Source organism: Pseudophryne corroboree, chromosome 5 (genome assembly GCF_028390025.1).
Source record: "Pseudophryne corroboree isolate aPseCor3 chromosome 5, aPseCor3.hap2, whole genome shotgun sequence".
NCBI lineage: Eukaryota > Metazoa > Chordata > Amphibia > Anura > Myobatrachidae > Pseudophryne > Pseudophryne corroboree.
Window position 1 is genome coordinate 457512389 of NC_086448.1, and position 25320 is coordinate 457537708.

At 46.6% G+C, this 25320-nt stretch overlaps 1 protein-coding gene across 1 annotated transcript in view; it reads left to right on the top strand.

Annotated features, from left to right (window-relative positions):
• Positions 1-2803: 2803 nt before the first annotated feature.
• Positions 2804-25320, top strand: part of SRD5A1 (steroid 5 alpha-reductase 1) — a 192443-nt gene continuing 169926 nt past the window's right edge. Inside the window, exons 1-3 of the mRNA XM_063922937.1 lie at positions 2804-3256; positions 7054-7220; positions 13913-14014. Of these exons, the coding sequence (XP_063779007.1) occupies positions 2970-3256; positions 7054-7220; positions 13913-14014 (556 nt within the window). The 5' untranslated portion in view covers positions 2804-2969. The remainder of the gene's footprint in view (positions 3257-7053; positions 7221-13912; positions 14015-25320) is intronic.

A 25320-nucleotide genomic window follows, 5' to 3' on the forward strand; every position in this document is an offset into this window, starting at 1 on the left:
GCATTCTACGGCAGGATTGCCGTTACCAAAATCGGTTAAGACCCATTCCACTAGGAAGGTGGGCTCGTCTTGGGCGGCTGCCCGAGGGGTCTCAGCATTACAGCTGTGCCGAGCTGCTACTTGGTCGGGGTCAAACACCTTTGCAAAGTTTTTTAAGTTTGATACCCTGGCTGAGTGGGACCTCATGTTTGCTCAATCGGTGCTACAGAGTCATCTGCACTCTCCCGCCCGTTTGGGAGCTTTGGTATAATCCCCATGGTCCTTACGGAGTCCCAGCATCCTCTAGGACGTTAGAGAAAATAAGATTTTAAACCTACCGGTAAATCTTTTTCTCGTAGTCCGTAGAGGATGCTGGGCGCCCGTCCCAAGTGCGGACTACTTCTGCAAGACTTGTATATAGTTATTGCTTAAATAAGGGTTGTGTTATAGTTTCATCGGTTTTGGACTGAAACTATGTTGTTTTTCATACTGTTAACTGGTTAGTTTAACACAAGTTATACGGTGTGATTGGTGTGGCTGGTATGAATCTTGCCCTTGGATTAACTAAAATCCTTTCCTCGTACTGTCCATCTCCTCTGGGCACAGTTTCTCTAACTGAGGTCTGGAGGAGGGGCATAGAGGGAGGAGCCAGTGCACACCCAGAGCTAAAGTCTTTCTTAAAGTGCCCATGTCTCCTGCGGAGCCCGTCTATACCCATGGTCCTTACGGAGTCCCAGCATCCTCTACGGACTACGAGAAAAAGATTTACCGCTAGGTTTAAAATCTTATTATTACCTCCACTAGCGAAAGACAATTTGTTGTTTCGGGACTCTTATGTAGCTTGGAAAGCGATTAATAATGCAATGCACCGAAAATTATAACCGCTCTGACTTTATCCCTCCATGTGGAAACCCTTGTTTTACTCCTCCTTTGGAGAATACAAAATTTGCACTGTGGCGAACTAAGGGAATCAGTAGTATTACGGATGTGTTTGATTCGGGTGGAGTAATGTACTCCTTTTCTGGTCTTATGGAGAGGTATGGTGTACTTCGATCGGAATTCTTTATGTACCTCCAAGTTAGACATCATGTTCAGTCCTTACCTGTGGCTCTGCTCAATACCTGTGGCTCTGACCCTCTCACCTCCTTATTCATACGGATCTCCAAAACACCTTATAAAACTAAATTATTATATTGGGACCTTATCCCTATAAAGATTGACAAGGTATGGCACTCGGTATTTGAAAAATGGAAGGTAGACCTTTCTTTACCGGGGGTCTTTAGCTGATTTTTTCCGTCCTTTACCGAATATTTTCAAAGCTCTACACCAGGCATTCCCAACCACGGTCCTCAAGGCACACTAACAGTGCAGGTTTTAGTGATATACAGACTTCGGCACAGGTAACTTAATTAGCAGCTCAGTTATTTTGATTTAACCATCTGTGCTGCAGCCTGGATATCACTAAAACCTGCACTGTTGGTGTGCCTTAAGGACCGTGGTTGGGAATGCCTGCACTACACTCTTCAGACCTCTAGGAAATCCATATAAAATTCCTTAACCGTGCCCTCAGAGTCCGGACACTGTCTCAAATGCCGCGCACCTAACGCCACCCTGATGCATGCCTTTTGGCATTGCCCCAAGATACAACGATTTTGGAATAAGGTCTTATGTTATATTAATACTAAATTTAAACTACACCTTTCTTTATCACCTATTGCCCTTCTGGGTTTACAATTTTCTGATTGGGGCCTACCCACAGAATCCCTTCACCTTCTCCTTTTTCTCACACTAGCAAAGAAAGCTATTTTGACTCAATGGATTTATCGGTTGCCCCCTAGATTGGAGCATAGGCAAACGCAGGGGGGTTTCCGATTGCCCAGAAACCTCCCTCCTCTTGGCAAGTGGCTCAAATTATGACAACAATAGTAATGGTATATAATATGATTACTAGAGCTGCCACCACATCATACAGTTTAAGGGACAGAGCATAGTTGTTGCAAGTGCCCAGTGGTAGCAGCTTCTACCAAATTGCGGTGTGTGTGGATGTGAGTCTTCAATCAGTGACCTGGACCAGAGAGTAGCTACCAGGAAGAAGAGACAGGTGCCTTACCATGATGTGGGAGAATGTGTGCTTAGAAAGTGCAGTACTGGTTCTATTATATTTGTATATTTATTTATTATAGTATATTTAACCTTTTCCTGGCCACTTATTTATATTATGTTAATATGTTTAATACAGCCTATACTATAGACCATCGGGATCCGGATCGAAAGTCGACAGTAACTAGGTCAACAGGGTGTCTAGGTCGACCACTATTGGTCGACAGTAACTAGGTCGACAGGGTGTCTAGGTCAACATTATTTGACCTCCACTAGGTTGTGAAACATGTGCCTATATTTGACATTACCATGGAGATCAATCCTTTAATGTATGTTTTATTATTGAAAAAATTTCAATAAAAAAACAAACAAAAAAAAACCAACTGGGCTGTCTTGCAGCAACAATCAGGACAGCATACCCTCCAACATTTTACATATACAAATTGGTACAAATTCGAAAAGGGGCGTGGCCACAGGTAAAGGAGGCATGGTTACGCCCCTTTCCCTATACTTTCAATGGAAGTTCGGAGAGCCAAAAATCGGTACAGACCATAAAAAAAAATTATTGTACCTGCCAAAAAGGTACAGTTGGAGGGTAAGGGACAGTAGGAAGGTATGAAGTCTCTTCTTCCCATGTGTGGGAATTCCGTGGCAGAAACTTTCGATGGTTCATCTATCTGCTCCATCGATGGTATCCCGGGTGAAATCGTTACAAATTTTCAGGACAACCTGTAATGTGACCCGGACGCAGTGTCCGCCTAGCGCCTGATGTTACGTCAGCAGGTCTTTCTTGTTTCAGTTGGAGCCGGAGGAGGGGAGAGGAGCTCAGCTCATTTACCACCAGCATTCATCACTTGGCTGGGCAGCTTGCAGGAGCAGCAGCCGGCACTATGGCGCTGTCCAAATTACTAGCTGATGAGCGGCGCTTGCTGGAGCTCCTGTCTCTGGTGATGGTCCTCATGGGGGTTCTCTCCTTTGTACTGCTAAGATTTATACGGGTGCCCTATGGGCGCTATTCCAGCTCGGTGTTTGGCCCCCCGGTGCCCGTGCGCCTGGCTTGGTTCTTGCAGGAGCTGCCCTCTCTGCTTATAGCTCTTTATTATATTTCTACACAGCAGGAGCTGGGAGCGCCCTCCGTGGTGTTAATGGGAGCCTTCACCTGTCACTATATACAGCGGTACTTACTTACAGGTCTTAGATCTCTGTCTGCCTCTTCCTGCTATCATACTAATGTAATACCTGTCCTGCTGCTGCTCATATGTCACACATCTCGGCTATACTATAATACTGTTATACCTGTCCTGTAACTTTTCATATATCATACTTCCCTATTGAGCTGGTTTTTCTCATACGTCATTACTCCCTGTCACTACATACACTGGTACTTACAGGTCATAGGTCCTTGTCTGTACTTCTCCATACTCTACTGTATTATCTGTACTGTTACTCCTCTTGTATATCTCTTATGTCATACCTCCCTGCTGTAATATGTTATAGTATGCTTCTGCTGCTACTGTGCCTTCTGATGGCCATAATGCCATACATACTGTTCTAAGGTTCTATTCTGTTTGGCATCCCTTGTGTATTGTAAGTTTGTCAATCTAGAATATTTTGTAACTAGTACCTGCATTGATCTCTGGTAACCACTCAAGTGGTTATTTAGCAAATGAGTATTATAAGGAATATACAATCTAAATCCTGTAACAACTTATATTCTGATTCACTGCTTGGTATTTACATTGCTATTGTACACAAATTCTCATATACTGTTACGGTGGGTACAGACTAGGCGAAGTGCTCTATGAGCAACATCGCCTAGTGTTTCGCCCTCCTGGGCCGTTCGGCAGGGTATGCACACTTAGCGATATCACTCAGTGACGTCACACAGCGGCGGGCCGTGCAGGCAGCTCCTGGAAGTCAGTCCAGATTGAGCTGCCTGCATGGCCGACAGCAAAGGTCGTTACTTAACCGTGCATCGATGAGTCGCCGGCGGCATACACACTTGATGAGAGAAAATGAGCGATGCCGCTCAGGAAGGGTGAAAATGAGCGATGTCGCTCATTTTCTCGGTAAGTGTATGCACCTTAAAGGTACATACACACGTGTATGCAGAGCGATGATCGCTGACATCGCTGGGCTGAAAAGCGCTTGGTGCATACACACTGAGCGCTTTTCCCCCTGCCCAGCGATGTCAGCGGGGATGAGCGGCTTTCCATAGCAGGACGCTATGGAAAGCCGCTTACCCAGTCGTTCATCTACTGGTAATACCAGTAGATGAACGGCGGCCGCTGGCGATGAAGCGGGAGCGCGCATCAGCGCTCACCGCTTGTCCATACACACTGCGGCTTCTAGCTGAAAGCAGCTCAACACACCAAAAGTGAGCTGCTTTCAGCTCAAAATCGCTCAGTGTATGGGCCTTAAGTCTTACTGCTGTTCCTTTTTACATGTCTTACTGTTATCTTCTACTTTTTGCCCATTGATGTTTAAAACCACTATAAATGTCAAAATTAGAACCAACTGAACATCATTTAACAAAATGCTCTTTATTGAATCATTCATATTTTATTATCCTTATCCTGGAGTGCTAATACTGTAATACAGTGGACAGATCGTAGCCGTAACAACTGATGTTAAAAATGAAAAAAATCATTAATATATATACACTTTTAGGTCCTGGGGGTTTATTTACTAAAGCTGGGTACGCACTAGGCCATATATCGACCTTTCGAGTGAACGGCCGATATATCGTGAGCCTGTCGGCGGGCAGGGAAAACCCTATCGTATGTATGTGAACAACGTTCAGACATATTTATCTAAAGCACAGGTTCTCAAACTCGGTCCTCAGGACCCCACACAGTGCATGTTTTGCAGGTAACCCAGCAGGTACACAGGTGTATTAATTACTCACCGACACATTTTAAAAGGTCCACAGGTGGAGTTAATTATTTCACTTGTGATTCTATGAGGAGACCTGCAAAACATGCACTGTGTGGGGTCCTGAGGACCGAGTTTGAGAACCTGTGATCTAAAGTTATATCTGCACATCTGGCTGTGTGTATGGGCGGTCCACCGAGCACCTGCACACTTGCTGCAGGGCTGATATCACAGCTGGATGGGCAAATTCAAATGTCCCCCCCCCCCCACCCCCATTTACCCTCCCACTCCTCCCTCCTAATCCTTCCCCTTTCTTTATAATGTTTTAATGTGTTTGTTCCCAACTCTACTACAGGTTGAGTATCCCTTATCCAAAATGCTTGGGACCAGAGGTATTTTGGATATGGGATTTTTCCGTATTTTGGAATAATTGCATACCATAATGAGATATCATGACGATGGGACCTAAGTCTAAGCACAGAATGCATTTATATTTCATATACATCTTATACACACAGCTGGAAGGTAATTTTAGCCAATATTTTTTGTAACTTTGTGCATTGAACAAAGTGTTTCTATAGTCACACAATTCATTTATGTTTCATATACACCTTATACACACAGCCTGAAGGTCATTTAATACAATATTTTTAATAACTGTGTGTATTAAACAAAGTTTGTGTACATTGAGCCATCAAAAAACAAAGGTTTCACTATCTCACTCTCACACAAAAAAGTCCGTATTTCGGAATATTTGGATATGGGATACTCAACCTGTATATAGTATTAACATATATTAAACAAGATACATTTATTACAATTATAACATTGAACCCTTGACCTAGACGTCTTTATTTGTTAATTTGTCTACAGGTAATTAGACTGCTATTCTGTGCTCTATATTTGTCTCCTGTTCTTTATATTGTTAACTTTGTAACCATTAATAAAGATATTAAAAAAAAAAAAAACTAATATTGATTTTCCACTTTGCATCGGAAACCTAGAAGAAAAGCTAAAAAAAACCAGAGACTCTGTAAGATACTGTAGGACAACTTATTGGAGTATTAACTCTCCAAGACAAGAATACTAAAATATTAATGAATTATTCGTTAATAGTCCCTTAGACCCTTCCTTGCAATAGCGTATGTTTATTATTGCTATAGGTGGTCATTCAGAGTTGCTCGCTAGCTGCATTCATTCGATGAGGCAAAAAAAGGCACTTCTGCGCATGCGTATGCAGCACAATGTGCACGCGCGACGTACTATTACAACGAAAGATGTAGTTTCACACAGGGACTAGCAAAGCTTTTCAGTCGCACTGCTGGCCGCAGAGTGATTGACATGAAGTGGGCATTTCTGGGTGTCAACTGACCGTTTCAGGCAGTGTTAAAAAACAACGCAGGCATGCCAGGAAAAATGCAGGCATGACTGGGCGTGTTTGTGACGTTAAAACAGGAACTGAACAGTCTGAAGTGATCGCAAGCGCTGAGTAGGTTTTGAGGTACTCTTAAACTGCACAAAAAAACTTTGTAGCTGCTCTGCGATCCTTTCGTTCCCACTTCTGCTAAGCTAAAATACAATCCCAGTTGGAGGCGGCATAGTGTTTTCACGGCCGCTAAAAACTGCTAGCGAGCGAACCACTCGGAATGACCACCATAGTTTGTGATATTACATAGGAAGATTATGTTCCAGAGTTGGTTCAAGATTTTCCATTCATTAGTGCTTTTAGACAGAGCTACAGTATGTATAATTAATGAGTTGTTCTATTATACAGAGTCCTTTTCTTCAAGTTTGCCTTCTCTTGTACTAAATGTTCCTTCTAGCTTTCATTGGTATGTTTCACTATAACCTGTTCTATCTTGCCTTGTATTCTCACTTTTTAATTGTTAAGGGTGCAGCAATGTATAGCTTCCTTCATTATATGTTTGATTCTTTCCTTGTTTTATTGCTGCTTACCATTGTTACAAATACACTATTTATGCTTCCACTGTATTACAACTACTTAGAGCCAGTGTTGTAAAATGTTGCTTGCCTTTGTGATTGGAATGTTTTATAGGGAAGTTTGCTGATGATAGATGTTTTTCTCTTCATTTTTTCCAGAACACTTGTTTTCCCATTTCTGATTCGAGGTGGTAAGCCAACACCACTTACTTCATTTGTTCTTGCATTGATTTTCTGCTGTTATAATGGCTACTTGCAGAACAGCTATCTGTGCCGGCATGCTGCTTTCCCCTCCGGCTGGACACGCGACCTAAGATTTATTACAGGCGAGTTTTCCTGTTCTAGTATATGTAATATAAGTGATATGGTGTATTGACATTTTCATTTATTTTGTATTTCAGGACTACTTATAATACCATTGTCCTCCCCAGGATCAATTTCCCAGGGAACTCCACCCAGCATGTATTACATGCTACCCGCCACTATCCTTCTCCAAAGGTCTTAAGCACTTATTTTACTGTCACAGTAATAACGTCTCTGTCTTTAAGAGGCAGTGTGCAGTTTGGATGGTGCAGAGAGGGTACGGGGCGGGTGCAGACGTGTACTGTGTCTCAGCGTACATTCCTGGACACAAATAGATAGATCTGTTTCAACAAGCAAGTGGACAAGATCTCCAACAGTTTTTAAAGATCTCTGTTCAGGCAAATTATATTGCCCCCAATCGACTACATCTTAATGCCACCCAGCTGGCAAATTTACCTGGGGAGAACACTGTAATAACATTGACTTTTTGTTCCTTATAGCAATAATAACGCTTGCCATAATATCCCTTTAATCCGTGACACCTATAATTTACGCAGGCTCCTTGGCTGATTAAAACAAGGTAAAAGGCAGGCTTGAATATAGCCAGTCGCAGAACCTGTGCAAATCATAGGACTCCTGGATTAAAGGGATATTATGGCAAACCCATCATTACACAGCTGTGATAACTGGCTGCACTTTATCGCCTCTTGACCTTCATATGTGTGTTTTTTTTATTTTTCTCTGACGTCCTAGTGGATGCTGGGAACTCCGTAAGGACCATGGGGAATAGCGGCTCCGCAGGAGTCTGGGCACAACTAAAAGAAAGCTTTTAGACTACCTGGTGTGCACTGGCTCCTCCCACTATGACTATCCTCCAAGCCTCAGTTAGATTTTTGTGCCCGGCCGAGCTGGATGCACACTAGGGGCTCTCCTGAGCTCTTAGAAAGAAAGTATATTTTAGGTTTTTTATCTTACAGTGAGACCTGCTGGCAACAGGCTCACTGCAACGAGGGACTAAGGGGAGAAGAAGCGAACCTACCTGCTTGCAGCTAGCTTGGGCTTCTTAGGCTACTGGACACCATTAGCTCCAGAGGGATCGACCGCATGGAACTGGCCTTGGTGTTCGGTCCCGGAGCCGCGCCGCCGTCCCCCTTACAGAGCCAGAAGCAAGAAGAAGTCCGGAAAATCGGCGGCATGAAGACTTCTGTCTTCACCAAGGTAGCGCACAGCACTGCAGCTGTGCGCCATTGCTCCTCATTCACACTTCACACTCCGGTCACTGAGGGTGCAGGGCGCTGGGGGGGGGGGGGGCGCCCTGAGCAGCAATAAAAACACCTTGGCTGGCAAAACAATCACAATATATAGCCCCAGAGGCTATATATGTGATAATTACCCCTGCCAGAATCCTGAAAAAAGCGGGAGAAAAGTCTGCGAAAAAGGGGAGTAGCTATCTCCCTCAGCACACCGGCGCCATTTCTCCCTCACAGCTCCGCTGGAAGGAAGCTCCCTGGCTCTCCCCTGCAGTCTACACTACAGAAAAAGGTAAAAAAGAGAGGGGGGGCACCAAATTTAGGCGCAGTAAATATTATAGCAGCTATAGGGGACATAATTCAGTTAGTCCCTGCAGTATATAGCGCTCTGGTGTGTGCTGGCATACTCTCTCTCTGTCTCCCCAAAGGGCTTCTGTGGGGTCCTGTCCTCTGTTAGAGCATTCCCGGTGTGTGTGCGGTGTGTCGGTACGGCTGTGTCGACATGTTTGATGAGGAAAATTATGTGGAGGCGGAGCAGATGCCTATAGAAGTGATGTCACCCCCTGCGGGGCAGACACCTGAGTGGATGGTTTTATGGAAGGAATTACGTGCAAGTGTCGACTCCTTACACAAAAAATTTGACGACATGCCAAATGCGGGACAGCCGGCTTCTCAGCTTGTGCCTGCCCAGGTGTCTCAAAGGCCATCAAGGGCTCTAAAACGCCCGCTACCTCAGATGGCAGACGCAGATGTCGACACGGATACTGATACCAGTGTCGGCGACGATGAGTCTAATCTAATGTCCACTAGGGCCATTCGTTGCATGATTGAGGCAATGAAAGAGGTGTTACACATTTCGGATATAAACCCAGGTACCACTAAAAAGGGTATTATGTTTGGGGAGAAAAAACTACCCGTAGTTTTTCCCCCATCTGAAGAATTAATTGAAGTGTGTGAAGAAGAGTGGGCTTTCCCCGATAAAAGATTGGTAATCTCTAAAAAGTTACTAATGGCGTTCCCTTTCCCGCCAGAGGATAGGGCACGTTGGGAAACACCTCCTAGGGTGGATAAAGCGCTCACACGTTTGTCTAAAAAGGTGGCACTTCCGTCTCCGGATACGGCCGCCCTGAAGGAGCCTGCGGATAGAAAGCAGGAGGCGATCCTGAAGTCTGTATATACACACTCAGGCATTATACTTAGACCAGCTATTGCGTTAGCATGGATGTGCAGTGCTGCCGCTGCATGGTCAGATTCCCTGTCAGAAAATATTGACACCCTAGACAGGGACACTATTCTGCTAACCATAGAGCATATAAAAGACTCAGTCTTATACATGAGAGATGCACAGAGGGAGATCTGCCGACTGGCATCTAAAATAAGTGCATTGTCCATTTCTGCTAGGAGAGGCTTATGGACTCGGCAGTGGACAGGGGATGCAGATTCCAAAAGGCACATGGAAGTTTTGCCTTATAAGGGTGAGGAGTTATTCGGGGATGGTCTCTCGGACCTAGTTTCCACAGCGACAGCTGGGAAGTCAGCATTTTTACCCCATGTTCCCTCACAGCCTAAAAAAGCGCCGTTTTATCAGGTACAGTCCTTTCGGACCCAGAAAAACAGGCGAGGAAAGGGCGGGTCTTTTCTGTCCAGAGGCAGAGGTAGGGGAAAAAGGCTGCAACAAACAGCAGGTTCCCAGGAGCAAAAGTCCTCCCCCGCTTCTTCCAAGTCCACCGCATGACGGTGGGGCTCCACAGGCGGAGCCAGGTACGATGGGGGGCCGCCTCAAAAATTTCAGCGATCAGTGGGCTCGCTCACAGGTGGATCCCTGGATCTTTCAAGTAGTATCTCAGGGGTACAAGCTGGAATTCGAGGCGTCTCCCCCCCGCCGTTTCCTCAAATCTGCCTTGCCAGCAAATCCCTCAGGCAGGGAGGCTGTGCTAGAGGCAATTCACAAGCTGTATTCCCAGCAGGTGATAGTCAAGGTGCCCCTACTTCAACAAGGACTGGGTTACTATTCCACACTGTTTGTGGTACCGAAACCGGACGGTTCGGTGAGACCCATTTTAAATTTGAAATCTTTGAACACATACATAAAAAAATTCAAGTTCAAGATGGATTTGCTCAGGGCGGTTATTGCAAGCCTGGACGAGGGGGATTACATGGTATCCCTGGACATCAAGGATGCTTACCTGCATGTCCCCATTTATCATCCTCACCAGGAGTACCTCAGATTTGCGGTACAAAATTGCCATTACCAATTCCAGACGCTGCCGTTTGGACTGTCCACGGCACCGAGGGTGTTTACCAAGGTAATGGCGGAAATGATGATACTCCTTCGAAAAAAGGGAGTTTTAATTATCCCGTACTTGGACGATCTCCTAATAAAGGCAAGATCCAGGGAGCAGTTGTTGGTAGGAGTAGCACTATCTCAGGAGGTGCTACACCAGCACGGTTGGATTCTGAATATTCCAAAGTCACAGCTGGTTCCGACGACACGTCTACTGTTCCTGGGAATGATTCTGGACACAGTCCAGAAAAAAGTGTTTCTCCCGGAGGAGAAAGCCAAGGAGCTGTCATCTCTAGTCAGAGACCTCCTGAAACCGAAACAGGTGTCGGTGCATCACTGCACGCGAGTCCTGGGAAAGATGGTGGCTTCTTACGAAGCAATTCCTTTCGGCAGGTTCCATGCCAGAATCTTTCAGTGGGACCTGTTGGACCAATGGTCCGGATCGCATCTTCAGATGCATCGGCTAATAACCCTGTCTCCAAGAACCAGGGTGTCTCTGCTGTGGTGGCTGCAGAGTGCTCATCTCCTAGAGGGCCGCAGATTCAGCATACAGGACTGGGTCCTGGTGACCACGGATGCCAGCCTTCGAGGCTGGGGGGCAGTCACACAGGGAAGAAACTTCCAAGGACTATGGTCGAGTCAGGAGACTTCCCTACGCATAAATATTCTGGAACTAAGGGCCATTTACAATGCCCTAAGTCAGGCAAAACCCCTGCTTCTACACCAGCCGGTACTGATCCAGTCAGACAACATCACGGTGGTCGCCCATGTAAACCGACAGGGCGGCACAAGAAGCAGGACGGCAATGGCAGAAGCCACAAGGATTCTCCGATGGGCGGAAAATCACGTGCTAGCACTGTCAGCAGTGTTCATCCCGGGAGTGGACAACTGGGAAGCAGACTTCCTCAGCAGACACGACCTCCACCCGGGAGAGTGGGGACTTCATCCAGAAGTCTTCACACTGATTGTAAATCGTTGGGAACGGCCACAGGTGGACATGATGGCCTCCCGCCTAAACAAAAAACTAGAGAGATATTGCGCCAGGTCAAGGGACCCTCAGGCGATAGCGGTGGACGCTCTAGTGACACCGTGGGTGTACCAGTCGGTTTATGTGTTCCCTCCTCTGCCTCTCATACCAAAGGTACTGAGAATAATAAGAAAATGAGGAGTAAGGACAATACTCGTGGTTCCGGATTGGCCAAGAAGAGCTTGGTACCCGGAACTTCAAGAGATGATATAAGAGGACCCATGGCCTCTGCCGCTCAGACAGGACCTGCTGCAGCAGGGGCCATGTCTGTTCCAAGACTTACCGCGGCTGCGTTTGACGGCATGGCGGTTGAACGCCGGATCCTAAAGGAAAAGGGCATTCCGGAGGATGTCATTCCTACGCTGATTAAAGCCAGGAAAGATGTAACTGTAAAACATTATCACCGCATATGGCGGAAATATGTTGCTTGGTGTGAGGCCACTAAGGCCCCAACAGAGGAATTTCAGCTGGGTCGATTTCTGCACTTCCTACAGGCAGGAGTGACTATGGGCCTAAAATTAGGCTCCATTAAGGTACAGATATCGGCTTTGTCGATTTTCTTCCAAAAAGAACTAGCTTCACTACCTGAAGTTCAGACATTTGTAAAAGGGGTGCTGCATATTCAGCCCCCTTTTGTGCCTCCAGTGGCACCCTGGGATCTCAACGTGGTGTTGAATTTCCTAAAATCACATTGGTTTGAGCCACTAAAGACCGTGGATCTAAAATATCTCACGTGGAAAGTGGTCATGTTATTGGCCTTGGCTTCGGCCAGGCGTGTATCAGAATTGGCGGCTTTGTCATTTAAAAGCCCTTATCTGATTTTCCATATGGATAGGGCAGAATTGAGGACTCGTCCCCAGTTTCTCCCTAAGGTGGTATCTGCTTTTCATTTGAACCAACCTATTGTAGTGCCTACGGCTACTAGCGACTTGGAGGATTCCAAGTTACTGGACGTAGTCAGGGCCTTGAAAATTTATGTTTCCAGGACGGCTGGAGTCAGGAAAACTGACTCGCTATTTATCCTGTATGCACCCAACAAACTGGGTGCTCCTGCTTCTAAGCAGACTATTGCTCGCTGGATTTGTAGCACAATTCAGCTGGCGCATTCTGCGGCTGGACTGCCGCATCCTAAATCAGTTAAAGCCCATTCTACAAGGAAGGTGGGCTCATCTTGGGCGGCTGCCCGAGGGGTCTCGGCTTTAAAACTTTGCCGAGCTGCTACTTGGTCAGGGGCAAACACGTTTGCGAAATTCTACAAATTTGATACCCTGGCTGAGGAGGACCTGGAGTTCTCTCATTCGGTGCTGCAGAGTCATCCGTACTCTCCCGCCCGTTTGGGAGCTTTGGTATAATACCCATGGTCCTTACGGAGTTCCCAGCATCCACTAGGACGTCAGAGAAAATAAGAATTTACTCACCGGTAATTCTATTTCTCGTAGTCCGTAGTGGATGCTGGGCGCCCGTCCCAAGTGCGGATTGTCTGCAATACTTGTACATAGTTATTGTTCACTAAAGGGTTATTGTTATGAGCCATCTGTTGAGAGGCTCAGTTATGTTTCATACTGTTAACTGGATATGGTATCACGAGTTATACGGTGTGATTGGTGTGGCTGGTATGAGTCTTACCCGGGATTCAAAATCCTTCCTTATTGTGTCAGCTCTTCCGGGCACAGTATCCTAACTGAGGCTTGGAGGAGGGTCATAGTGGGAGGAGCCAGTGCACACCAGGTAGTCTAAAAGCTTTCTTTTAGTTGTGCCCAGACTCCTGCGGAGCCGCTATTCCCCATGGTCCTTACGGAGTTCCCAGCATCCACTACGGACTACGAGAAATAGAATTACCGGTGAGTAAATTCTTATTTTTTTCTTTGAATTAGGATATGGGGCTAGAATATATTTTACATACAACTATCTTTAGATCTGGTTTAATAACATGCTCTGTTCTTTTATTCCTCAAATATACACCATTTTGTTTGAATCAGGATATATTTAATTGTATGATAATGTACAGTACATGGTCACTTGTCTGTTTACCTTGTGTTCCTGTTCAAGGCGCTACTAGCGTAACACTGTTTGCTGGCCATCTATGTATGTTACTGTATTTTCCTGTTTAAACAGAGAAATTACCTTATTGTAATTGTGATCTAACTTTTACAGGCATAACACTGTTTTTGTGTGGAATGTTTATCAATGTTTATTCTGACCACATATTAAGGAATTTGAGAAAACAAGGTGAGACGGGCTACAAAATACCCAGAGGTAAGTAGCCACTCCAGCATAATCATAATATCTGCAACATATTTAATCCCAGAGTACATGTAGGTCTGTATTTGCTGTGATTGGCAGACACTACAAATTAGCCAAAAGTATGGACTAATGTAATCCTGCAACATGGGCATTATGTGATCTATTATATAACAAGCTTAAGTGTCCGTCTACCCATTGCACACTGAGAGCTGATGAGAGACCCTATCCCCTCTTCACCTCACAGTTATCACTGGCTGTCTGAAGTTTGGAAACAGCTTTTCTTCTCCTACTAGGGTCCCCCTGTCATAGGGTATCCTGCCATCCTGAGTCAGGCCCCCTCTTGTATAGCTTCAAGTATATATGAAAAGAGAGAGATGGGAGGAACAGGGTGCAGTAAAAAGAGAGACGAGAGGATAAGGGAGAAAGAGAAAGATGGATGGAAGAAGGGGAGATAGTGAAGAGAGAGGAGGATGAGGGACAGAGAGAGGAGGGTAAGAGAAGAAAAAGAAATGCCTGCGCCATGAGGAGTACTAGCTAGTGACCTGACAAGTCCAGAATGTTAGTAAATATTATATAAAACATAGTGCACCACAATTAAAGTAGCAAAAATAAATAGTGCTTTCACAGAATGCATTCGTTATACTGTAGCTTACTTTGTGTGTGTGTGTGTGTGTGTGTGTTATGTAGTGTATGTCAAAATTAATTTGCCTAATATTTAAAGCTGCACTGCCACCCAAGAAAAATATTTCACCTGTTCTATGGAACTGGCAAATCAGTTGGCTAATCAAATGCAACTGAAGGGGTTTGAACAGGAGGACCAATCTCAAATTGCATTTTGCGAGTATTTTGGACATTGCAGTATATTTACTAAAGGACAGGTTGTTAGAAGTGGAGGTGTTGCCCATAGCAACTGGCCGCTTTTCAGCATCAGTGCTCAGAGTATGAGAGTTTTAAACCCTTCCTTGCCTCTGTGATAAGTTGCTGCTGGACTTGTGCAACCATGAAAACCCGGAGTTGTAAACCTCCGCTGCTACTGCAGACTGCACAGGTTTTACTCTAGCCTCTCTCAGAGGGATATATATATATATATATATATATATATATAATATATATATTATTATATTATTATATAAAATTTATCTTGCATCCTAGAGGATGCTGGGGGTATAGACTGGTCCGCCAGGAGCCATTGGTACTTTAAGAGTTTAACAGTGTGGGCTGGCTCCTCACTCTATGCCCCTCCTACCAGACTCAGTTTAGAAAATGTGCCATTTTACAGGGAGACTGCTGTCAACAGCCTCCCTGCATCGAGGGACTGAGGGGGGGAGCAGTGTCTGCCCTGCGGGGTCTGAGCCACTGTCTCCGCTGACTGGACACTGAGCTCCAGAGGGGATAGATCGCTCCCTGCCGCAGGGGAACGCTCACCCCTGCAGCATGCCGCCACCCCCTTTACAGTGCTGAAGTGTGGCGAGTGAGTCACCGAACCCCCTAGCAAGCAGGGGGTCGGTGTGAAGATGGCAGCTACAGGGTAGGAGCGCTCAGGGGGCTCAGCGGTACTTGGTGCGGTGCTGTGAGGGGCGCCCTGAGGCGACGCCTTAACCCTACACTGACCAGAAAACCTGTCGGGGTCCGTGGATCTCAGCCAGCACAAAATCCTCAGGCCAGTATAATCTTGGAAGAGCAGGAAGACAGCGCCATTAAGGGGGCGGAGCTTCTCAGAGCGGACCCAGCAATGTTCAGCGACATTTTCCTGCCTGCAGTCACGCTGCAGTCCCTCCAGAGCACCTCCAACTATCTGTACGGTACCGGGAGGTTGTAGAAGGAAGGGGAGGCTGTGTAAAGACTGTCACCTATTAAGGGATACAGTCAGCGCTGGTTAAGGGTCTCCCTACACCTATATAGCGCTGTGTGTGGGTTGCCTCCAATCTCTGTATCTCTCTGCCATTCTTGGGGGGGGGAACTCTGTCTGCCCTGTACCCTGTGTGTATGTGGGGTGTGTGGGGTGCACAAGCAAATATTTCTAGAGACTCTGTCTCATATGCTGCAGAGGATTTATCTTCTCAGGAAGATCCCATCCCATGTAATCAGGATTGCACTGTTGTAGCGCAGATCCCAGCTAGAGAACCGAGTTGTTGGCTTCTCTTAGGGGGGCTATTTCTCAGATTTCTGAAAGGGTTGCAAGGTCTGAGCATGCAACTCCGGTATTGCAGTCCTCTATGGCAGTATGGTCCGATACTGCTCCCTCGGGGCCCCCTGCGGTACATTCTCACAAACGTGCTCTTGACCAAATAATGCAGGATGATACGGATACCGATTCTGACACAGCAGACGGTGAGGGGGACGGCATCACTTGCTAAGGGGGGGCAGTTGATGATTGAGGCCATGCTGGATGTGTTACATATTTCTGACACACCTCCTGAGCAGGTTGAGGAGGCCTTTTTCACAGACAGTAAGAAAGCCCCTCTCACCTTCCCAGCATCTAAGGAATTAAATGCTAAATTTGGAAAAGCCTAGGAAAACCCGGAGAAAAACATTCCAGATCCCTAAAAGGGTTCTGGTTGCTTTTCCCTTCCCGGAAGATGATAGAAAAAAAGGGAAGTCCCCGCCTATAGTTGATGCCTCTGTCTCTATGCTGTCAAAACAGGTGGTCTTACCAGTCCTGGGATCTACCGCGTTGAAAGACCCGGCAGATCGCAAAGTGGATGCTACGCTCAAATTCTTATACACGGCTTCAGGGGCTGTACTGCGGCCTACTATTGCCTGTGCATGGATTTCAAAAGCTATAGCAAAGTGGTCAATCACTCTGCAGGAGGACTTCACTACAATGGATAAAGGTGACGTTGATTTATTTTTACTGGATTCTGCAGGATTCCTGGTAGAATCCGTGAAGGATCTGGGTTCTATGGCTGCGGGGATCTCCTCCATGTCCGTCTCGGCTCGCAAGGGTCTCTGGCTGCGCCAATGGTCTGCGGACGCGGAATCCAGGAAAAGTGTGGAGAGCCTACCCTATACAGGTCATGCTCTGTTTGGGGAGGCGCTGGATGCGTGGATTGCCATGGCTACCGCGGGTAAGTCTCCTTTTCTCCCCTCAGCTGCACCAGCTATGAAGAATCCGTTTACTCCCAACATGTCACAGTCCTTTCGTCCCGCTAGGCCTAGAAAGAACAAGCCCTCTAACACCTTCTTTAGAGGTGGACGTACCAAATCCAGAAAACCTGGTTCCCAGGACCAGAAGCCTGCTTCTGGTACCTCAAAGTCCTCAGCATGACGGTGGACCGCACAGCCTGGAGGTAGGTCAGGTGGGAGCAAGACTCCGGAATTTCTGCCACATCTGGGTGTCGTCTGGCCTGGACCCCTGAATACAGGATATTGTGTCCCGGGGGTACAGGCTGGAGTTTCAAACTGTCCCACCTCACCGATTCTTCAAATCAGGCTTGCCAGCCTTGCCGGCAGACAGAGCTGTTCTACTGGACGCTATCCAAAAATTGATAGTGTCCAAGGTCATTGTTCCAGTTCCACCTCATCAGTTGAATAAAGGTTACTATTCTAACCTTTTTGTGATACCGAAGCCGGATGGTTCAGTCAGGCCAATTCTGAACTTGAAATCATTCAACCCTTATCTCAAGGACTTCAAATTCAAAATGGAGTCTCTGAGAGCAGTTATCTCAGGAGTGACGGAGGGGGAGTTCCTAGTGTCCCTGGACATCAAGGATGCGTACCTCCACATTCCCATTTGGTCGCCGCATCAGGCTTATCTCAGGTTTGCACTGTTAGACGATCACTATCCGTTTCGGGCACTGCCATTCGGTCTCTCCATGGCACCGAGGGTCTTCAGAAAGGTAACATAGTAACTAAGGTTGAAAAAAGACAATTGTCCATCGAGTTCAACCTATTTGTGGTCTCCTATGCAGTCTTATTATAGGACTAGTTATTTTTATGTAGGGCCAGTTAATTTAACTATAATGCGGGCCTACGCACCATAACCCTGAATATCTTTATCCAATAGGAATTTATCTAACCCATTCTTAAAGGTGTTGACTGAGTCTGCAGTTACTACTTTCAGGCAGGGAATTCCAAACACGTATTGTCCTTACTGTGAAAAAACCTTTTTGCCTCAATGTGCGGAAACTCCTCTAACCCAAGCGAGTGACCACGTGTTCTCGGTGCTGATCTTATAGAAAACAGGTCCCTCCCAAGCTCTGTGTATTGACCCCTTATATATTTGTAGATGTTGTTCATGTCCCCTCCTAGTCTCCTCTTTTACAATGTAAACATGCCTAGCCTTGCAAGCCTTTCCTCGTATTCCAGCGTCTCCATGCCCTTGATTAGTTTGGTCGCCCGCCTCTGAACCTTTTCTAGCTCCAGGATATCCTTTTTGTAATATGGTGCCCAAAATTGCACACAGTATTCAAGATGTGGCCTCACTAAATTTATATAATGGGAGTATGATACTCTCGTCCCTTGCATCAATTTTATGCATGCTAATATCTTCTTTGCCTTCTTTGCTGCAGTCTAAAAAGATTATATCCACCTCCTTTCCCTAATTCAGGTTTGCACTTACTGTTTCATAAAAGCCAAGTAAGTTGGTCTGACATGATCTGTCCTTCACAAATCCAGAGCCCTGACAAAGCTCTAACATAGAGTGAAATGCGCATAGGGATTAGCCGTGCGCCGCTAGATAGAATGAATGTAATTAATTAAAATTGTATTACATTGTATCACCTATCAACCTTATTGTTTTGCCTCTGCATGGTACACTTAGGTGTGCAGTACAGTGCGGTGCCATGTGATAGCATGTAACACAGATAGTCTCGGTTCTCTATATATGCCTGCGGCATCTGACAAAAGAGATTAGGATTTTACCTACTGTGTACATAGCTATAGGACACTGTATGCAAATACTGATAGTACAAAGGAGCAGATAACTGTCCCATATTATTATTATACTCACGTTACAACTCTCAAATTATCCCACAGTGTATGTGTATTGTGATTAGATCTAAGCTCTGTTTCTCTGACGTCCTAGTAGATGCTGGGGACTCCGAAAGGACCATGGGGAATAGCGGCTCCGCAGGAGACTGGGCACAAAAGTAAAAGCTTTAGGACTACCTGGTGTGCACTGGCTCCTCCCCCTATGACCCTCCTCCAAGCCTCAGTTAGATTTTTGTGCCCGAACGAGAAGGGTGCTCACTAGGTGGCTCTCCTGAGCTGCTTAGTAAAAAAGTTTAAGTATAGGTTTTTTATTTTCAGTGAATCCTGCTGGCAACAGGTTCACTGCACCGAGGGACTAAGGGGAGAAGAAGCGAACTCACCTGCGTGCAGAGTGGATTGGGCTTCTTAGGCTACTGGACATTAGCTCCAGAGGGACGATCACAGGCCCAGCCATGGATGGGTCCCAGAGCCGCGCCGCCGGCCCCCTTACAGAGCCAGAAGACTGAAGAGGTCCGGAAAATCGGCGGCAGAAGACGTCCTGTCTTCAATAAGGTAGCGCACAGCACCGCAGCTGTGCGCCATTGCTCTCAGCACACTTCACACTCCGGTCACTGAGGGTGCAGGGCGCTGGGGGGGGGGGCGCCCTGAGACGCAATAAAAACACCTTATATGGCAAAAAATACATCACATATAGCTCCTGGGCTATATGGATGCATTTAACCCCTGCCAATTTTTCCTTAAAAAAGCGGGAGAAAGGCCGCCGAGAAGGGGGCGGAGCCAATCTCCTCAGCACACTGGCGCCATTTTTCCTCACAGCTCCGTTGGAGGGAAGCTCCCTGACTCTCCCCTGCAGTCCTGCACTACAGAAACAGGGTAAAACAAGAGAGGGGGGCACTAATTTGGCAGATAAATCTATACAGCAGCTATATAAGGGAAAAACACTTATATAAGGTTATCCCTGTATATATATATATATAGCGCTCTGGTGTGTGCTGGCAAACTCTCCCTCTGTCTCCCCAAAGGGCTAGTGGGGTCCTGTCCTCTATCAGAGCATTCCCTGTGTGTGTGCTGTGTGTCGGTACGTTGTGTCGACATGTATGAGGAGGAAAATGGTATGGAGGCGGAGCAATTGCCTGTAATAGTGATGTCACCCCCTAGGGAGTCGACACCTGACTGGATGGTCTTATGGAAGGAATTACGTGATAGTGTCAGCACTTTACAAAAGACTGTTGACGACATGAGACAGCCGGCAAATCAGTTATTACCTGTACAGGCGTCTCAAACACCGTCAGGGGCTCTAAAGCGCCCGTTACCTCAGATGGTCGACACAGACCCAGACACGGACACTGACTCCAGTGTCGACGGTGAGAAAACAAACTTATTTTCCAGTAGGGCCACACGTTACATGATCACGGCAATGAAGGAGGTTTTGAACATTTCTGATACTACAAGTACCACAAAAAAGGGTATTATGTGGGGTGTGAAAAAACTACCCGTAGTTTTTCCTGAATCAGATGAATTAAATGAGGTGTGTGATGAAGCGTGGGTTTCCCCCGATAAAAAACTGCTAATTTCTAAAAAATTATTGGCATTATACCCTTTCCCGCCAGAAGTTAGGGCGCGTTGGGAAACACCCCCTAGGGTAGAAGGCGCTCACACGCTTATCAAAACAAGTGGCGTTACCGTCTCCTGATACGGCCGCCCTCAAGGAACCAGCTGATAGGAAGCTGGAAAATATCCTAAAAAGTATATACACACATACTGGTATTATACTGCGACCAGCAATCGCCTCAGCCTGGATGTGCAGTGCTGGGGTGGCTTGGTCAGATTCCCTGACTGAAAATATTGATACCCTGGACAGGGACAGTATATTATTGACTATAGAGCATTTAAAGGATGCATTTCTATATATGCGAGATGCACAGAGGGATATTTGCACTCTGGCATCAAGAGTAAGTGCGCTGTCCATTTCTGCCAGAAGAGGGTTATGGACGCGACAGTGGTCAGGTGATGCGGATTCCAAACGGCATATGGAAGTATTGCCGTATAAAGGGGAGGAGTTATTTGGGGTCGGTCTATCGGACCTGGTGGCCACGGCAACGGCTGGGAAATCCACCTTTTTACCCCAGGTCACCTCTCAGCAGAAAAAGACACTGTCTTTTCAGGCTCAGTCCTTTCGTCCCCATAAGGGCAAGCGGGCAAAAGGCCACTCATATCTGCCCCGGGGCAGAGGAAGGGGAAAAAGACTGCAGCAGGCAGCCTCTTCCCAGGAACAGAAGCCCTCCCCCGCTTCTGCCAAGTCCTCAGCATGACGCTGGGGCCTTACAAGCGGACTCAGGCACGGTGGGGGCCCGTCTCAAGAATTTCAGCGCGCAGTGGGCTCACTCGCAAGTGGACCCCTGGATCCTGCAGGTAGTATCTCAGGGGTACAAATTGGAATTCGAGACGTCTCCCCCTCGCCCGGTTCCTGAAGTCTGCTTTACCAACGTCTCCCTCCGACAGGGAGGCGGTATTGGAAGCCATTCACAAGCAATATTCCCAGCAGGTGATAATCAAGGTACCCCTCCTACAACAGGGAAAGGGGTATTATTCCACGCTGTTTGTGGTACCGAAGCCGGACGGCTCGGTGAGACCTATTTTAAATCTGAAATCCTTGAACACTTACATACAAAGGTTCAAATTCAAGATGGAGTCACTCAGAGCAGTGATAGCGAACCTGGAAGAAGGGGACTATATGGTGTCTCTGGACATCAAGGATGCTTACCTCCATGTCCCAATTTGCCCTTCTCACCAAGGGTACCTCAGGTTTGTGGTACAGAACTGTCACTATCGGTTTCAGACGCTGCCGTTTGGATTGTCCACGGCACCCCGGGTCTTTACCAAGGTAATGGCCGAAATGATTCTTCTTCGAAGAAAAGGCGTCTTAATTATCCCTTACTTGGACGATCTCCTGATAAGGGCAAGGTCCAGAGAACAGTTAGAGGTCGGAGTAGCACTATCTCAAGTAGTACTACGACAGCACAGGTGGATTCTAAATATTCCAAAATCGCAGCTGATTCCGACGACACGTCTGCTGTTCCTAGGGATGATTCTGGACACAGTCCAGAAAAAGGTGTTTCTCCCGGAGGAGAAAGCCAGGGAGTTATCCGACCTAGTCAGGAACCTCCTAAAACCAGGCCAAGTGTCAGTGCATCAATGCACAAGGGTCCTGGGAAAAATGGTGGCTTCTTACGAAGCGATTCCATTCGGCAGATTCCACGCAAGAACTTTTCAGTGGGATCTGCTGGACAAATGGTCCGGGTCGCATCTTCAAATGCATCAGCGGATAACCCTGTCTCCAAGGACAAGGGTGTCTCTCCTGTGGTGGTTACAGAGTGCTCATCTTCTAGAGGGCCGCAGATTCGGCATTCAGGACTGGGTCCTGGTGACCACGGATGCCAGCCTGAGAGGCTGGGGAGCAGTCACACAGGGAAGAAATTTCCAGGGCTTGTGGTCAAGCATGGAAACGTCACTTCACATAAATATCCTGGAACTAAGGGCCATTTACAATGCCCTAAGTCAGGCAAGGCCTCTGCTTCAGGGTCAGCCGGTGTTGATCCAGTCGGACAACATCACGGCAGTCGCCCACGTAAACAGACAGGGCGGCACAAGAAGCAGGAGGGCAATGACGGAAGTTGCAAGGATTCTTCGCTGGGCGGAAAATCATGTGATAGCACTGTCAGCAGTGTTCATTCCGGGAGTGGACAACTGGGAAGCAGACTTCCTCAGCAGACACGACCTCCACCCGGGGGAGTGGGGACTTCACCCAGAAGTCTTCCACATGATTGTGAACCGTTGGGAAAAACCAAAGGTGGACATGATGGCGTCCCGCCTCAACAAAAAACTGGACAGATATTGCGCCAGGTCAAGGGACCCTCAGGCAATAGCTGTGGACGCTCTGGTAACACCGTGGGTGTACCAGTCAGTGTATGTGTTCCCTCCTCTGCCTCTCATACCCAAGGTACTGAGAATCATAAGAAGGAGAGGAGTAAGGACTATACTCGTGGCTCCGGATTGGCCAAGAAGGACTTGGTACCCGGAACTTCAAGAGATGCTCACGGAAGACCCGTGGCCTCTACCTCTAAGAAAGGACCTGCTCCAGCAGGGACCCTGTCTGTTCCAAGACTTACCGCGGCTGCGTTTGACGGCATGGCGGTTGAACGCCGGATCCTGAAGGAAAAAGGCATTCCGGATGAAGTCATCCCTACCCTGATCAAAGCCAGGAAGGATGTAACTGTGCAACATTATCACCGTATTTGGCGTAAATATGTTGCGTGGTGTGAGGCCAGGAAGGCCCCTACAGAGGAATTTCAACTGGGTCGTTTCCTGCATTTCCTGCAAACAGGACTGTCTATGGGCCTAAAATTAGGGTCCATTAAGGTTCAAATTTCGGCCCTGTCGATATTCTTCCAAAAAGAACTAGCTTCAGTTCCTGAAGTTCAGACGTTTGTCAAGGGGGTACTGCATATACAGCCTCCTTTTGTGCCTCCAGTGGCACCTTGGGATCTCAATGTAGTTTTGGGGTTCCTAAAATCACATTGGTTTGAACCACTCACCACTGTGGACTTAAAATATCTCACATGGAAAGTGGTAATGCTGTTAGCCCTGGCTTCAGCCAGGCGTGTCTCAGAATTGGCGGCTTTATCCTATAAAAGCCCTTACCTAATTTTTCATACGGACAGGGCAGAATTGAGGACTCGTCCTCAATTTCTCCCTAAGGTGGTTTCAGCGTTTCACTTAAACCAGCCTATTGTGGTACCTGCGGCTACCAGGGACTTGGAGGATTCCAAGTTGCTGGACGTAGTCAGGGCCCTGAAAATATGTTTCCAGGACGGCTGGTGTCAGAAAATCTGACTCGCTGTTTATCCTGTATGCACCCAACAAGCTGGGTGCTCCTGCTTCTAAGCAGACTATTGCTAGTTGGATTTGTAGTACAATTCAGCTTGCACATTCTGTGGCAGGCCTGCCACAGCCAAAATCTGTAAAAGCCCATTCCACACGGAAAGTGGGCTCATCTTGGGCGGCTGCCCGAGGGGTCTCGGCTTTACAACTTTGCCGAGCAGCTACTTGGTCAGGGGCAAACACGTTTGCTAAATTCTACAAATTTGATACCCTGGCTGAGGAGGACCTGGAGTTCTCTCATTCGGTGCTGCAGAGTCATCTGCACTCTCCCGCCCGTTTGGGAGCTTTGGTATAATCCCCATGGTCCTTTCGGAGTCCCCAGCATCCACTAGGACGTCAGAGAAAATAAGAATTTACTTACCGATAATTATATTTCTCATAGTCCGTAGTGGATGCTGGGCGCCCATCCCAAGTGCGGATTGTCTGCAATACTTGTACATAGTTATTGTTACAAAAATCGGGTTATTATTGTTGTGAGCCATCTTTTCAGAGGCTCCTCTGTTATCATGCTGTTAACTGGGTTCAGATCACAAGTTGTACGGTGTGATTGGTGTGGCTGGTATGAGTCTTACCCGGGATTCAAAATCCTTCCTTATTGTGTACGCTCGTCCGGGCACAGTATCCTAACTGAGGCTTGGAGGAGGGTCATAGGGGGAGGAGCCAGTGCACACCAGGTAGTCCTAAAGCTTTTACTTTGGTGCCCAGTCTCCTGCGGAGCCGCTATTCCCCATGGTCCTTTCGGAGTCCCCAGCATCCACTACGGACTATGAGAAATAGAATTATCGGTAAGTAAATTCTTATTTTTTCTGACACAGGTCTGTGACATCTGGAAATAAAAACCAGAATCTCACTGATTGTGAATTCAGCTACAGGACATTCAATACGAGTACTGTCCGTATAAAGGGGTATAAAACTGCCCTGTGTTATTACTGCACTTATGTTATAAGCTTTAAAACTGCCCCATAACCTATATATATGAGGGATGTGGAATGCGACATGGGCATGAGCATAACATAGATATAATCTGATATCAATTGAATACGAATGGCATACAATACACGAATACATATATAAATCAAGCAGGGAATAAGAGTAACTGATAATTGTGTATTGTACTACAGGATATCAAGTACGATTACTGTCAGTACATAATTGAACATTAGCTGAATACAGACGTACCACCTTCTATTGGGGTTACATAGCAAATAAACACACAACAATTCAAGTAGGGGAATATGAATTGATCCCTCTCCAAATGGTGTGTGTATGATCAACGTGTAGTGCGATTAGCTCAATAGGCTGTGAAGTACAATCAATAAACTTCACATGCATGCACTGTACTTATATATATATATATATATATATATATATATATATATATATATATATATATATATATATATATAAAAATGTTTGGATGTAAGCAAGACCTGCTCACAATAAGA